The sequence below is a fragment of the Chinchilla lanigera genome, unplaced genomic scaffold, assembly GCF_000276665.1.
Source record: "Chinchilla lanigera isolate Chin_1 unplaced genomic scaffold, ChiLan1.0 scaffold00004, whole genome shotgun sequence".
In the NCBI taxonomy this organism is placed as follows: Eukaryota; Metazoa; Chordata; class Mammalia; order Rodentia; family Chinchillidae; genus Chinchilla; species Chinchilla lanigera.
In genome coordinates this window covers 5,249,970-5,265,319 of record NW_004955405.1, presented here as the reverse complement: position 1 = coordinate 5,265,319, position 15,350 = coordinate 5,249,970, and the positions used below count along the sequence as shown (strand labels likewise).

The 15,350-nt window shown below is 38.8% G+C and overlaps 1 protein-coding gene across 6 annotated transcripts in view; it reads right to left on the bottom strand.

Annotated features, from left to right (window-relative positions):
* Nucleotides 1-15,350, bottom strand: part of Pdlim5 (PDZ and LIM domain 5) — a 202,415-nt gene that overhangs the window by 46,873 nt on the left and 140,192 nt on the right. The window contains exons 9-11 of one of the 6 annotated variants that reach the window (XM_005374259.2): nucleotides 3,026-3,145; nucleotides 997-1,128; nucleotides 169-300 (exon numbers count right to left, since the gene is read on the bottom strand). The exons of the other annotated variants lie outside the window; for them this stretch is intronic. Coding sequence (XP_005374316.1) covers nucleotides 169-300; nucleotides 997-1,128; nucleotides 3,026-3,145 — 384 coding nt within the window. The remainder of the gene's footprint in view (nucleotides 1-168; nucleotides 301-996; nucleotides 1,129-3,025; nucleotides 3,146-15,350) is intronic. 6 annotated transcript variants of the gene reach the window in all.

The window sequence follows — 15,350 nt, the reverse complement described above, 5'->3', positions numbered from 1 at the left end:
AGATAACAGGCCTGTGCATGAGCACTGCACTGAAATTATAGTTAACTAAAAACCATGTAAAAAATAAGCTCTAGGATTTCTCATTGGCCTGTTGCTATGGTGACAAGTGTTAAAGAAAGCAGTACCCTTACAGCAAGCCACCACTTGCTGCACCCACTCCCATAGTACCTTGCTTTCTTAGCGGGGACAGAGCCAGCTGATTTCCGGGAGGCCTGGAGATAGGAGAAAGCTACAGGTGTGGACACAGGGCAGGTGCACAGAGCACCCAAGAGGGAGTGGTATGTTTCAGGACTGCAGAGCCTGGCAAGCATTTAGAAAGAGTTTTGAGTTAAAAAGAAAAAAATGCACACTACCAGCAGTAAACAGTAGTCTGAAGTCCATGATTAGAGACCTTCCCTTTGAGAGTGAGCAGAGGAGAGGGAAGGGAAGCACAAAACAGCGAAAGAGCATGAAGAGAAGGACTGTGAGTCTGTTACTCTACTCATAATACAAAATTGACTAGACTTTAACCAAAGGTGGGCAAGCTAGTCCTTTAGAAAGCATTTAAACCTATAAAGATTAAAGAAATTATATGAAAACAAAATGAAACCCTACAAAACAAATTTTCTTTGTAAGCAGGAGGAAGGGGTGTTTCAGCAAGTAGTTAGGCTATAGGACAAGATAATGTCAACAGGATCTTAATTTCTACTTGATTCTGTTTCAAATACAAAAACTGAAAATTACAACAGTCCTAAAGTCAGTAACTACATGACATGGATCCACACAAGTGAGAAGTGCACACAAATGCTATCAATGGAAAGAGGTTGAAGGATGATTTTTTAAGACAACAGTAACAAACACTGTGGGAGCTGCCCATGGCTTAGAGAATAGAGCTAATAGACATTAAAGAGGTCATCGTAGAGCTGTGACTTTTTCAAACAGTTTCTTTGAATGACTGGCGGATGGTGAGAGTGCTGGGGTCACGTTGGACAGACACCACACACATACTTAGTTCACCTGGTTTTTGCAGCAATGACAGCAGATACTGTGGCAGCCGCACTACTCAGAACTGCAGCACTGTATCTAGCAGGAGGAGAGAAGGCAGAAAAGTTTCGAAAACCTCCCACATTTCTTGTGGAGCTGTTTAAACTGATGAGTAGAAGAGAAAGGAAAGGAATACAAAAGTAAGGAAAAGTAGCACAATAAATACAAGAGAGCAATCTTTCTATATTAATTTTCAGATATTATAAATGTATGCAATACCCAAGATGCAGGAGGAGTTCAAATTATTTATTTACTACAACTGTGATTTTTCTGAGAAATTAAAATTGGATGTACAATTCTACATAAAACTAAGTTTTACATAGAAATATTCCAGAATGTTCAAGGTCTCTAGTTCTATTTAAAAAGTTCCATTTTAAGTGGAAATCATAAACATGCACTTGAAGACTTATCTGCCAACAAATAGGAACTAAGTCTACATATAAAGCTGAATTTTTATAAGCAAAGAAAGGTAAGTGGATTGTCCTGAAAGATGCTTATATGAAGAATGTTACCGTAGAGATGATATATACCAATAATGTGACATTTTAATGAGATCTGTACAGCTGGCTGCTTGTTCAGAAACAGCAATATGTATTAACATGAACAAGAAATGACTGTTTAAAGTACTGAGAGTAGAGCTCTTTGGAGGGGGCAGAAACCTTTGCAAAAACCAACAGTATTTATAGCGAATGTGACCAAAACATGACCTTCTTTGCAAAGTTCCATATTACTATTTTCATGTAGCTCTGCAAAGATTTTGAAATGAAGATTTTGAAAGGGATTAAACTTCATGTTCAGAACTGTTATTACTTAATAATTTTTTTCATCATTTAGAAAAAGTTAAATATTTAGTATTACAACTACAGTGCTTTTAAAATTGGTTATCATAAGCAAAATAATCTCAAATACATTGTGTGAAATTTGTCTCTCTTCTTTATTTATGGGTGTAAGTTACTAACCAGGACCATCACTACGGGATGACTACTTTTTTCAGACGTTTGTAGTAGTGACCACCTGCCACAGAAAGTACTTATTTGCCAGACTTAATAATGGTGAGAGCTCAGACATCTAAAACTGTTGAGACTGAACATAAGTCCTGTCTCCCTGTCAGAAGAATTAGATATATTATTAAATCTAGTTCTATACCGTATAGCTGTACAAACCACTGGGCAGAAAATTACAGAAACAGCAGCCAAAAAAATTATAAAGAACTGTTAACTCTGCGTAAGTCTGTGCAGGTCTACCCAGTAAACTGAACTGTACTGTTATGTTTTAACAACTGTGTGAATGATCAGAACAGAATAATAGGAGCTGGAGAGAGAAAAGAAAGATGTTACCAATGGCAGAGCAGGGTGATAAGTGCTAAGGTAAAGAATAACATAACTGAGAGACTGACTTTTTGAGTTTCTTAAAAACTTTGCATCTCTGAGGAAATGGTTACTATTTAGAGGAAAACAGTGGCAAATAATAAAAACTATAGATTTAGGTATAAAAATATACCTGAAATACCAGCTAAATCATCCTTCCCCAGTAAGAAAAGGAAACTAATGTACTTCTTCCATCATAGTGCATCACAAATAATAATATAAAAGGACTCACAACAGCAGAGTCTAGAAATTTTTTAGAAGTGGCATTATTTATCTGAATGTACTTAGAGTATGTTGAGGTACTTGGCAACATATTATGACCTTTTCTCTCTTTAAGGGCTAAAAGGTCTAATTCAGAAGACCAAGCTTATAAGAAACTCAGAAAGTTGAGTTTGCAAATTATAACGTGAGTAAATAAAAGAGTAGATTTCCTAATTCTATGTTAGAGGTTGGAAACCCAAGCCCCAGCATGCACACAGCACAAAAGCAATGTGCGGTAGAGGGCCAGGCATTTCCCTCTGTATGCTAATGTCAGGTCTGTAAATGATGACCACGTTTTATTTTTTAGTCAGTTTTAGTTTTTAGGTTTACTACCAGCACTGAAATCTAGACATACGAAGAAGGAAATACCCCACCTAGAATAAGTAGCTGCTGCTTTAGAAAGTGTGGCTACTGGGCTACCAATATTTAACACTTGAGGAGTTGCCGGTGGGTGAGGTCCACTCTTAGGTAGGTCTTCCAGAAAACCGTCAAACCTAAGTTTTCAGAGGTGAATTGAACAAGGCAGAGGAAACATTAATTAAAAGTACAGAAAGCATTTATCATCTACACCATCTTTTAAATGTACATTAATTCAATTCCGAGACTATTGCCAGGTGGTTGTTTTAAAACTTTGCAAGAGGCTAAAACCAGAATCAGCACTCTCAAACACCACAAAATATGAGCTGTTCTCCCCCCAGTCCTTAACATGGCTATTTCCGTCTGATAAAAGATTATGCATACAGGGGAAATCTCATTCACTGAACATGTATTGTAAACGCTTTAAGAAAACTGTGACTCTAAGAAACGAAGGTGCTGTTTTCACAACATAATTCTCTCCACCACTTGGTGGTGCAGCTGCCCAAATACTAAATGACAAGAAAGCAACCAGAAATTCCCTCCAAGTCAGAATGCTGCCTCTGCAGATCTGAAACTGTGTGGATGTTGCTCATCTTTATGGGAACCAAGTATTGTATCCAGTCACACAGTATATGGTGTTACAGGCAACTGTAGTGCTCTGAGTATATTTCACTTGGTTTTTCTGATACCTATACCTTTTTTTCTTCAGAATAATAGAATTACCTCTGAATTATTACTAAGTAAAGAAAAGAGGAAAAAGTGTCAGTTTCCAAGAAGATAGCAACAAATATAACATTGGGGGGTGTTAAACAGGAAAAATGCAAAATCACCTATTATTTTCTTTAAAAGCCTCTGGATAAAAAAATAGGATAAGTCATATTACATTGATTTTTAAATGGAAAAATACAATACTAAGGTGAAGAAACATGAAAGGAGAGCCTGTAGTCCCATTTTTCATTTAAAACTGCTCATACCTTCACTAAAATACTAAAGGAAATATACACGGTGTAAGAGAAGTATCACGGGAGAACTATAATATCTCTTAAGAGGTAGAAAGAGAAAGTTAAAACAAATATTCTGCAACATGAGTCAGCAAATCATGGACTAAAGGCCAAATACGACCTGCCATCTGTTTTTGTACAACAAGAGCTAAGAATGGTTTTCGTATTTTTAAACCAAAAGAATAGTTCACATAATTTCACACATGGAAAAACAAAAAAACTTCTAATCTCAGCACCCATAACTAATGCTTTATCTGAACAACGTTAAGGTGATTCACTTACATTGCATAACTACTTTCATACTACAGAGTTGAGGCATCATGACACACACATTGGAGGTATTTTAATACCTGGGCTTTGCAGGAAAAAAAGCTGCTGAGCCTCATCCTCCAGAAAAACCTCCCCAAACAGCTATCAGAATAAATGTTCATAAATACAGATTTTGTTGACTGTTGCTAGAACGTCAAGCACTGCTGAGGATAACCGTGTGTTCTCCCATGTCTCACATAGCTCTTCCTCTCTCTCTTGCTCCAGTGCACTGGCCTCCCTCTTGAAATAGATTCCAGAGCTTCCCACCACGGACTCCAGAGTCTCCTGCCTCTTGTTTTCTAAACTCCTGGCCTCCCACACCTGCACTAAGCAGCCCCTGGGCCTCGGTGTCAATGTCCCCGCCTCTGTGAGGGTTTCACAGCTGCCCACACCACCTGGGGTTGTCACATACTTGCACAGTAGTTTCATATGCTGTATCCATGTTGGTTAGAAGCAGCTCTGATTAATAATGTGTCTACAACAGCCCAACTTGCTTCTCTGTTGCTTAAGTCAATTTTCATTTCTCATCAGAGAGATATGAAGGTATGAAGACTTTCTCCTTCCCAGATGTCCAGACTGGGCTTGCAGTTTGTTGGCCTGCTTTTCTTAAAAAATGAACAAAGAGCTATGTGTGTATTGTGTCTTTCTCTGCACTGTGGCTACACTTTTCAACATGGACCCACGTTAACAATCTGTTTAGGCAAATCAGCATGATGTCATCTTAATAACTCACTATCTCTACCATTGTCCGAGACTAAGTGAGAGGGATTTTTTCTATCCCCCAGTCCTGACAGTTGCCAAATAATATTTGTACACTATGCACTCTAGCTCCTCCCTTTTCTGGAACTGTGTCAATTGACTTCTCTCTCTTTCTGTATCCTCATTAGGAAATGCTGTAGAGTCTTAAAAACAAACTATGTTTACTTTCTATTTTCCTATTCCCCTTAAGAACCAAATTGTGAACTCACAGTATACCACCAACCTGTTATACTGCAACCATCTCAACTGTGCTTTATGCTTCAACACTCCATAAAACCATGTTCGCATCAAGGTCACTGGTGACCTCTCTGTGGATAAATCTGATTAAAAAGGAATATTCATCATTTTTTACTGTGGTAAAAAAACCTCCATGTATCAAAGAACTTAACTATCCCAATCATTTTAAGTGTACTTCCCAGTTAAGCATACAAGCACATTCATGTTACTGTGAAAGAGAACTCCAGCACCATTTCATCTTGCAAGTGTAAGATGAAAGCCCCATATGCAAGCCCCTGTGTTATCTGGCATGGCCTAGCACAGCCATAGTGCCTTAAGAAAAAGTGTTTTCTCATTAAGATTTAGAAGCCATCTAAAATCCAATAAATTCACAGTGAATTAGAATTATCCTCAGCAATTTGCTAATGTGATTAACTTACTCTATGGAAGAGCCACTCTATTGCCAACAATGGTGAGAATAGCGCCAGTGGAGGGCAGAGGACAGAAACTGGGTTGCCGGGTGTTAAAATTCTTCTATCAGTAATATTTCTACATATTCATTTGCCTCATCCAGATTTTATAGCATGTCAAAGTGGAAATTAACAAATTGTCCTTGGTATTTTCAATTTTCCATACAGCAAATTTTCATGTAGTAATCTGCTAAAGCAGAAACTAGAAATGTATCAAGGTTATAGTTGGATTCTGCCTTTCAGGAGTTCAATGACATATAAAAGCTATTTATTTTAACCAAAGAAACCGGTAGTCATCTGGAAAAATGAGTATCTTCTAATGGCTTCCTTACAATAAATAAGCTGTGGTCACTTATAACCAAGATCTCCCTTCTGGAAAATTAAATCAATGAAAACTCAGGTGTGAAGTTCTGTCACTCTGAATTACAGCTAAACTTATTAACTGATTTCAATCAACTATGTGCTTTGGATGTGGTAGGGGAAAGATTATGTGCTTGGGATTAAAAGGTCATGAAGTAAATTAGCAAACATGAAAATACCATCTAAAATCACATTTTTTTGAGAGCAAATAGAGACCCAAAAAATTCTCTCCCTCCTTCCCTCCCAGTGTTGAGAGTGGAACCCAGCCTCATGCATTGTGGATAAGAGCTCTACCACTGAGCTATATATATCCCTAGGCCAAAGAATTACTATTCTAGGAGCTTCACACTTACTGAAGCAGGAAAAGGTAGGAAAGCAAAAAGGGATATTGCAGAAGGAACTGGAACTATTTGTTGCTATGTACTCAACTTTGTGCTTTGCCCCCAAGTTCGTATGTTAAAATCCTGAAGCCCCATGTGATATTAGGAAGTGGGTGACCAGGTCATTGGAATGGGAATGGAATTAGCTTTTCTTATTTGTTTATTATTGGTGTTTTGGGTATTAATTTATTGTTTTTAGTACTGAGTATTCAATCTAGGGCCTTGAGCATGTTACACAAGTGCTCTACCACCTCATTCCCTGCACCAGATTAGGACACATAAAGGGATACCTTAAAGCTCCCTAGTCCTTCCGCCACATAAGGACACAGAAGACAGCATTCTATGAACCAGGAAGCTTCCAAAACCATGAAAAATAAATATGTGTTTTTTTTGTCAATTATGTAGAATTTATTATTTCTCAGTAGTGGTAAAAAGCTATATTCAGAAATGACCCTCGAGAATCAGTATATCCTGAGAAACATCATAGGGTATGGGGATGGGGATGAAGATTCCAGAATAAGATGCAGGTCCTCTGGAAATCTTCACTGTGAAACAAGTGCATGAAAAGGAGTAGGCCGTGACAGCAGAAAACTATACAGGCATGGGTGGCCCAAATTTACGTATTACTGCAAAGTTCATTGCCACTATTAGCTCCAAGGCCTTCCTTTATCAAGCTATTAAGCATCTTCCCCAACCCCAATGGGGGAAAAGAACTAGACTGAAGTCAGCAAATAGCCTGCCAAACTTTGAAGAGTTGAGATGGACATAAATTCTCCTGTAAAGACAGATGATAGAGAAAATAAAACTCTGTGTGACATTTAAGTCACTCAGGTTGATAACTTTTGTTGCAACAGACTGAAGACACTGACACTGGGGGCAGACTTTTCTCTTGGTGAGTATGTTCAGCTTTCTCCTACCTTTGAGACACTGTCCTAACTCCTTACTGTGTCTGCTGTTGTTCTCTAAAGTAGTTTCCCATTAAGTGTCCGGTCTTAACATTTTGTGAACTCAACTAGAATTATCTTTATTATTCCTTGATCTCTATAGAAAAAATGTTCTATGAGGTCTAAAGGCAAAACTGGTAAAGATGAACATACAGTATATGTATAAAAATATAATACACAGATTTTAACGTACACTAGCAACTTAAAAACCATTTGGAGCAGTCCTGATAGAAGCCTGATTTCATGAACTGGGGCCCTTACGCTCCCCTCACCCCCTCTGCATCATCAGTTCTTCCCTGGATCATTGCTCCAAGTAAGTTCAAAGACTTATTAGAGATAAGTTAGATATTAGTTAGAGATAGCTTTGCATGGGCAAAAATTTCCTACTTTTTAGTTTCAAACTACCAAAATACTTTTTGGTTTCAATATAAAAATTTGTATCTGACTCAGGATAAAACATATATTTGGTGGCATGAATCAGTCTGTCATCTGTTCGAAAATATAAGTAAATCTGCCCAGATTCCTCACATTCAAAAGTGCTCGGAGAGGCCCCGGCAGCACCCCAAGCTCCAGTGAGTGTCCTGACAGCAGCAGAGAACAGCCAAGTGGGACTCTCTCTAGCTCAAGCTAGACACAGCAACAAACAACTACCAACAAAAAACCATCAACAACAAAAATCACTACCTGAATTTCTACTTTTGTGCCAGGGTACCTGCACATGATTCTGTGCCCAGTTTATTTTCCCCTCAAAGAGCTTATATTCTAGTATCTTATTTCATCTAACGGATCCTAAAGATTAATTCCATCTCCTTAGCATCTTTGTTTACCTACTGCACCCTTATAAGCAAATCCCTTCAGAAATCCCTCATTTCCTGGACTCTTGTATCTTTACTGCTTTGAGCATTTACGCATCAGTTCCTGTCCTGCTCAGCTCCTACACACTGTCACTCTCCGGTGTCCTTTACCATTGATGCTTTCTGTGCCATCCCTTCAGAGGCTTTTCTCTAACACCTCACATTCTTACAGTGCTCATCTGACAATGAGAAGCACGTGTCCTCGTCACTGTTTCTAACAGTCATCATCCGTACTCATAACCCCAGATGCTAAAGCTGCCTGGTCTCACCACTCCCTACTGACCCACCTCACTGTCCTGTCTCTGCCTCCCTCCCCATTTGCTCCAGGTCCTGGCTCGCTGCCTTCCTCCTGAAAGCCTGCAATGCCATCATGTTAAATCACTGAAAAACCAACTCAGCTATGAATTCTTTGATTTCTTCACTTTAGTGATGTATTTTCTGAAGGTTAATCCTTAGACCATGATCACTTCAGCCATGCACTCCAGCCATGCACTACCTTTACCTTTTCCTCCAACAAGTAAAATATATCTAAAACCTCTCCCCCACTCTTCTTTCTTGATTTTATTAGCTTTATTCACGGAACTGACCCTTACCAATTGAATTAATTTCTACCAAATTCAATGATTATCAATTGTCTACTCTCCAATCTATTTCTACAACTCTGCCACCTCTCCCTCTAAAATACAGATCCACTCAATTCTTTTCATTTCCACTGGCTTAAGACACTATCACGTCTGGCCTAAACTGGGAACACTTACTCAGAACAGTCTCCCGCTTCCCTTACTCCCCTGTTACAATTAACTTTCCACAATATTCAGAGGGGCCTTTTAGAAACACATAGCAGATGTTACTGTCATGATTACAATCCTGTAGTGTTCTTCTCACTTAACTGGGAAAAAAATCTAAATTCTGTAACACAACTTTCCAGGCAATAAAGGATCCGGCTCCAGCTACTTCCCTCTCTTGTTTACCAGGCTCCATTCATAGCCCCTTCCTTAAGTTCCTCAAACACCAATGCCCAGCTCAGAAGCTGTGCTGTCCCCTGGGCCTGGAGAATAGAGCTCCTCCATATCTGAATGACTAATGCACTCAGATCATTCATGTTTTAGTGCAAATATCCTCTTTTTCCCTGACTAGCATCCAATGATTTTATTTTACATCCCTTCATTATAATTATATCGCTTTTTCTTTATAAAATGTATCACAATCTAAAACTATATTTCCTTTTTTGTTGTACATTTGCTCCTCCAGACTGTGAATCCACAACAGTACCCTGACTCACCTATAAACTAGCACCCAGCCAGACGTGGTAGCACATGCCTTATCCTCCCTCATCCAGGTGTTAGAACATTTTCATTCAAATTGCACATAATTATATTGCACTGTCTCATTTTTCTTTTTTACTAGATTTGGTTCACTTTCCTAAATTACCAATAGATTTTTGAAGGATGATCTGATTAGAGAATGTATATGCTACAGTTTCCTGCTTTATATTTCCTATAAATACAGGCAGCAGGTTGTAACGGTCTTCAGGCACCAACTAATTCTTTAGACAGAATCTTTTGGTTAAATTCCTCAACCTGTTATGAATCTAAAAACTTGATGATCATTGACCTCATTTCATTATTCAATTCAAAAGGATCTCAAGAGCTTTTCTTTGATGACTTGTTAAAATTAGTATTTCCCTCAATCATCCAAAATGTTAAGTTGGATGTAATCTGCCTCTGAGAACTTATTCTGGGTCTTGGCAATTCTGTCTCCTTTTCCTTGGAATTTACTCCCTATGCCTTTAAGAACGCCTTCTCATTTTTTCCAAGTGACCTCAAATTCAAGTGGTTTACAATTTACAAGTTTTTGGTTCTGTGAAAAGCAGTACGTTTGCCTCTCCCATCTCTTTTGTTTCCCATTCTCCAGGATTGAAGAAGTGTGGTTTGACTTAGCAAATTTCATCTGCCAGTCCCCTGAGTATTCTGGGCTGTAAATCATTTAAGAAGACCAGAGAGAACCACATAGACTGGGAACAAGGCTTTTGTAGATAAGGAAGGGATGAGGGGTTGAAGGGAGGGTAGGGGAATGGGGAAAAAAAAAGAATCAAGTTATATCTTGCACAGGTACAAATTTCCTATAATGAATGTGATCATTATGCATACCTAAAATGTACCAATAAATATAATTTTTAAAAAGAATCACTTTCTGTCTTATGTAATTCCCTTCAGGATGTACAGCAATCACACTTTTTCAGTATTTGTCCCTGCATTTGGGTTTCCTGACAAAGTCCTTCAACAATGAACATTATTTCACAATCACTACTGACAACACCACATCTGTGTTTTACCTTTTTTAATCTCTTGAGTTAACGTTAGGTAGTTTTAGTCAAATATTAAAAGAATGTTTTTTTTTTTTTTTGGTACCAGAAATTGGACTCATGACCTCACACTTGCTAGGCAGGCACTGTGCCGTTGAGCTATATCCCCAGCTAAAAGGATTTTTTTGAGAGGGAAAGTGACAGATGCATACTTTCTGAACATCAAGTGATGCGCCACCAACATCCCTACTATGTACGTAACTGATTTTAACAAAATGTATCTGAGTCCACCAATACAACCTGAAGATAAATTTGATTCCATTAAGTTTGTTTAAAAAGCGTTGCTTCTCTGTATTAAAACCTCAAATTCATCCTTTGTCTAACCAATGATACACAGCTACACGAAGCCCTTAAAATCTTTCAGAAATTCCTAAATTTTTTATGAATTACTAGAATATAAAAACAAAGTATACAAGAAGGGTATGTAGCACTAACAATTTTATATTTCCTTCTTTAAAAGTGAAAATGGAAAGACTCTAAACAGCATCATAAAAAAAGAGTCACTGCTCTGATAAAATTCTGCTTCTAAGGGACTTAGTGCATATTTTGGATTATGAAAATCAATTTTACATATTACAAACACTGACTTCTGTAAATACAAGATCTCTGTAAGTGGAAATAATCCAAGTTTAATTTAGTAGAAGCATACACGAAATGCAAGAATTAAATACAAAGTTAAACAATATGGGCGTGAAAACAAAGAACAGTTAGGAACTTATGTCTTTGCCGCATCATTTTCAAGTACTTAGCTGGGAAATCAAGTGTAGTAACTGCTTGCGTTCAACAGATGGCAATGTTGACACTACAGTTACAAACCAGTATCTGAATAAAACAGTAAGATCCAGCAGCAGAAAATGAAATCAAATCAAGTACAAATGTTCCATATTTTACAATGGACATAAATTACATCCTATATCCTATATTTGGACCTATGATCTTTTTCCTAGTTGACAATTTTTGTGGAAATATGTATGACATCAGCTGAGAGTCTACCCAGCTTTTTTAAAAAATAATTTTTAAAATTTAAGAATATGCTGTGGAGGTTCTTGGTGCTTTTAGGGAAAGTATGACTGTTAATTCTTATGTTATAAAAATGTGTGAATAGCAGACTAGGGTACCATTACTGCTTTCTCTGCATAGCTTATGAGGAACTGGGTAATAACTATATTAAGACATTTGGAGAACTGAAGAAAAAGGCAATTACATACAATTAGTAACTTGTGCCAAATATGGCAGGAGATACTGAAATGTTTTCATAAAACATGGAGACAGACACCCAAAGTGGAAAAGGAAGCACTACAACAACAGAGGTAACAGCAATGCTGCCAGTTGGGTCCAATGCACTGATTCTACCTAAGAATGGCTTTCTTAAATGCTCATCTGTCGAATTAGTGTCAGTAGGAAGGCAGATGGGTATGTTATGGGCTGAATGTGCCCCCCACCCAATCCTCAGTGTACTGAATTTGAAGACAGGATCTTTGAAGTTGTAATGAAAGTGAAAAGAGGTCTTAGTGGTCAGACCCCAATTCAATATGGTTAGAATCTATATGAGCGGAAGAGAAAAGGAAAATGAAGATTAAGACGCTGAGAGTACCCTTCTCAGTGGCTGCCTTATGCCACCCTTTCCTGTGAGCTCACACAATGAGGGGTGGCCTTCGGCAAGCCAGGAACGGAGACTTGGTCAGAAACCAACTTCAGTGCTGGCACTGTGACCTAGGACTTGCAGCCTCCAGAACTAGGAGAAAAATAAATGTCCATTGTTTAAGCCACCCAGTCTGTGTACCTTGTGACAGAGATGCCCTGTACAGTATTATCCTAGTTTAAGAAGTAGATTAGCAGAGAGGAGTTGTGCAATCATAACACCCACCTTCAAGATGAGTCACTTCTTTTAACACACACGCCTTTACTTACAGTTACAGCTGCATCCAGGAAAAACAGTACTGTGCTTATTACAGGGCCTTTTCTTTATTCAGAGTTCACACTACTGACATGTGGACCAATATCCATAACACAAATTACAGAAGGAGACACCACAACAGAGGTAAAATCGTCTAGCAGTTTGTTAGTTACCAAGTGAGATATTCCCACTGTGAGCAGTTGCTGGTGGTGGGAAGGGTGCCCTGCCGGGAAGGGTATGTAGCTCGAGTTAGGAGAAGGAATGAAAGCCCTTGCAAGAGGGTGTGCACTCAGCCCAGGCACTCTCAGGAGTGCACCAAGGCATTCTGGCCTGTGGGATGAACTCGGTGAGCTCCAGGACACTTAGCACTCTCAGCCCCGCAGCAGCACCCTCCTTACTCACACAGCTACATCACTGCCCAACACTTCCTGAGGGTACTCAGCAGCAGTATCTCTCCCAGCAGAGAACTGAGGATTGTTTTTTCCAGTACTGGGACTGAACTCAGGGCTTTCCCATTGAGCTATATCTCCAGCCACCCTCCAAGCCTTTTATTTTTTGAGACAGGGACTCTCTGAGTTACCAGGTACTCAGGCTGGGCTGAAACTTTTGATCCTTCTGCCTCAGCCTCCCAGAGTTCTGGGATTACCATGGTAATCCACCATGCTCAGTTCAGGAACTTTTAAGAATGTAAAGAAAACAGCAGATGCAATAAAAGAAAATTTATGAAGTGACAAATTAAACAATATGTATTGGAATGCTACATATGGAAAATTCTAACATGCAAACTACAATAATATTTTGAGAGCTGCTCTATTTATTTCAAGTGGTCACTATTATATTTCCTCAGTCCTCATTCTCATCTCCTAGAGCTTCTCATTTCACTGTTTCATTGATACAGCTCTCACTATATTTGATTTCTAATTACCTTTACCTACTCTTTTCTTCACAGTGGCCTCAGATGTGAGCAACAAAGAAAAACTCTTCACTTGAGGCAAAGACGAGTAAATGCATCTTTGACTTTCCTGTACTTTCCTAAATGGTGTGGTAACAGTTTGTGTTAAAGATTTAAGGAGGAGGGACGGGAACAGCAAAAACAGGAAAAATGATGACATGAAGAAAAGGACCATAATGAGGAGAACCTGTGTAACTATGGTCTAAATCAGGATGTAAAATATGATGATTCTGTTGTGGGTCAGATTCTCCAGAACACAGACCCAAAGACAGAATTTGGCATGGAGGCTGCTTATCAAGAAGAACTTCTAGGCCAGGCATGGTGGCACATGACTGTGCTCACAACACTGTAGAGGCTGAGGCAGGAGGACTGCCATGAGTTCAAGGCCAGCCTAGGACACATAAGAGAGTTCAAGGCTAGCCTGCATTACACAGTGAGACCCTGTCTCAAAGTAAAATAAATTAAATTAAAACTTAAAATTTTTTTAAAAAGGAAGTACTTCTAGGATTAAGGGACTTGAAAGAGTGGCTGGGTAGTAGAAGTGGGCAGATACTAAGTTGTCTGTCACTCAGGACCTAGGAGAGCCTCAGCCAAGCCCACTGCAGCTCTGCAGCTGGAACTGCCATTCCGAGGGTGCCTAATTGGGCTGCAACAGCCAGACTTTTCACTTCCCCTTGACGCTACAGAACAGAAATGCAACAGCTCATGAGGGTGGGCAGCTGAGGTGCTCTGTGAAGGCTGTCTGCCCACCACATGACCAGCAGCAGTGGTATCACGACCTCCCCTCGATGGCTGGGCAGGTATCACAGTGTCTACTACAGATTTAATGTCATATTTTAAACAAGCAGAAACTTAGGAAAGAATGATCAAGGAAATATTTAATTTACTTGGTTAAAAAATTTTCTTGAATGGGATAAATTTCATCACAAATCGTGCATTATATAGGAAATTTTCAGACATCCACATTTCATTTTTGCATGACACCATACGTGCTCTACAGTGTTTCTGTCTGTGCTTTTGTTCCCTTATCTATATTGCAAACGCCGTAATACTTATGCCTCCCTTTTCTGGGCCTCTTGAATCTCAACAGGAAAAACACTGAACTGATTGTAATCAAGGCTGGCATAATAGTTATGCACTTTATTTAGAATGTTGGCAAACCTCTCTGGTTCTTCATTATCTAATTTTACTTGAAAGTGAGTGGTTAGATGTGGTAATTTCCCACCACGAATGCTGAGGATACCTAAGAATCATGACTGTACATCATACTGCTTGTCCTACACACTCAGCACACACCGAGCTGTGCCCGCCACACTCCTCCCACCTGCTTCCTCTGTGCCAACACTGCCCTCATCATCACACAGCTGACATCTGTTCATCTCCTCACAAGCCCACATAATTACACTAATCCTGCCCCGATAAGCCACATTTCTCTCACATTAACCTACTTTATTACCTTGGTAACAAAACTACCTCAGATCATCTTGTTTATATATTTATCTGTTACTCACTGTTATATCCTTAAGCACATAGATTAGCACCTGACATTCAAGTATTTAGTAATTACTCACTTTAAAGAACGAATATAGACAAAGAGTGGATATTTATGATTCATATGATTTTGAATAAACATTACAAACACAGTAACTGAAAAATTATTTGTACAGGCAAAACCATTTCATTCTCTACTTTCTAGATAATTCTGAGTGATAGAAGGGGCTGCAAGTCTGTATCCTGAGATAATTCTTATTAAATAAGCTCTAAGGTATCTATATATCTGAGCCTTCCTAAACAGCATAATGATGTACAAAATAAGTATGTTTCTGTTGCCACAA